Source organism: Drosophila santomea, unplaced genomic scaffold (genome assembly GCF_016746245.2).
Source record: "Drosophila santomea strain STO CAGO 1482 unplaced genomic scaffold, Prin_Dsan_1.1 Segkk10_quiver_pilon_scaf, whole genome shotgun sequence".
Taxonomy (NCBI): domain Eukaryota; kingdom Metazoa; phylum Arthropoda; class Insecta; order Diptera; family Drosophilidae; genus Drosophila; species Drosophila santomea.
In genome coordinates, this window is record NW_025318941.1 from 242,740 (window position 1) to 244,375 (window position 1,636).

Sequence of the window (1,636 nt, forward strand, 5' to 3'; positions counted from 1 at the left end):
TAAAATGCTAGCTATTGGTAAAAAGGGTGAGTTAACCGATTCAGCAATATCAACACACATCATCAACGGGATTAATGATTACGATTTTAAAAGGAAGATATCTAATAATTATATATCTTGTAACGACCTGTTAAGAGATATTCTTGCCTATTCAGCGCATAACGAAATAAAGCATAATCACTTTAATATGTCTAGCAAACGTGATCCCAACGCTCAAAAACAAAATATACAAGCGTTTCCAAAAAATGTTAGTATGCCACGCCCATTAGCTTGGGCGGTACCGAAAGGTGCTGGTGAGCAACGTTTGGCAGTAGTAGTGTATAAGCAATGTGTGGCGCCCAGACTGGCAACACGGCGTAAACAAGTACTAACGCCAAGACCTTTCCTGGATGACGATATCTTCTGATATCGTCAGACTGGCCACTCTGGACTTCAACCCCGCCGCGCAACAAGCTTACGGCATCAAGTCAACATTATATTGTATTTCGAATTAAATAAAGCAGTAACTACTTAAGTTACTATATTGGTGACCCCGCAATAAACAAAATGAATACCGGAGATTGTTCGCCTGCACCGCCAACTTCGCCTGACGCTGGTGAAATTCAATGCGGCAACAGCGCAGGCACCGTTATTCCTGTCGTCGAGTCGGTTGGCGTCATCAAGCTACCGCCTTTTTGGAAGCAAAATGCGCGGTTATGGTTTGTGCAGATCGAAGCGCAATTTCAATGCAGCCGCATTTCTTCAGATAACACGCGCTACTACCATTTAATCAGTGCTTTGGATGCTGATATAATGACTGAAGTATCTGATGTTCTGGTGCAACCCTCGGAAGTCAACAAATACGAGCACCTGAAGGAGATTATCATCAAGCGCTTTACGGAATCACCGGACAGACAGTTGCAGCGCGCTTTGCTGGAGCTTGACCTTGGGGACAAGAAGCCCTCGCAGCTCCTTCGGCAAATGACAACTCTTGCTGACGGTCGCGCGTCTGCAGACGCCTTGCGAGTCCGCTGGCTCTCTCAGCTACCGCAGCACGTACAACGGAGTTTGAAGCTCCTACGCTCAGCAACTTTGGAAGCGCAAGCTGCACTCGCTGACGATCTCATGGAAGAGGAATCGGGTTCTTTTGTCATGGCTGCTGGGCCCTCCTCGGCACAATTCAGAGGCAACACCCGCGAATACCCGCCGGCAGCTGGCACAAGTGTCGTGGACGACTTGAAACGCGACATCGCTGCCATCAAGGCCTCTTTAACTCATCTCCAGAACATGCAGCCCTCCAGCCATTCTTGCCCAGCCGATCGCAACGAGCAGCAACTCCGATCACCACGTGTCTGCTTTTATCATGCCAAATTCGGACCAAATGCACGAAAATGCTCCTCGCCCTGTGCCTGGGTGCCACAGCAGGGAAACTAAAGAAGCTGTCATCTGTTCAGGCGACTGGTGACAGCAAATCTCCAAGCACTCGCCTCTCAAAGGAGTACCGACTTCACATAATCGATCGTAATACCAACATAAAATTCCTTATTGATTCCGGATCAGTCATCTCACTCATACCTGTTTCGATAATCAAGGGAATGCATCGTCGCAAAGACGACTTCAAACTCTTCGCGGCCAACACGTCTATAATTGATACATA

At 47.6% G+C, this 1,636-nt stretch overlaps 1 protein-coding gene across 1 annotated transcript; it reads left to right on the forward strand.

Annotated features, from left to right (window-relative positions):
• Positions 1–546: 546 nt before the first annotated feature.
• LOC122756560 lies at positions 547–1,413 on the forward strand. Its single transcript, XM_044006657.1, has one exon. The coding sequence runs from the start codon at positions 547–549 to the stop codon at positions 1,411–1,413; it is 867 nt and encodes a 288-aa protein (XP_043862592.1).
• The last annotated feature ends 223 nt before the right edge of the window (positions 1,414–1,636 follow it).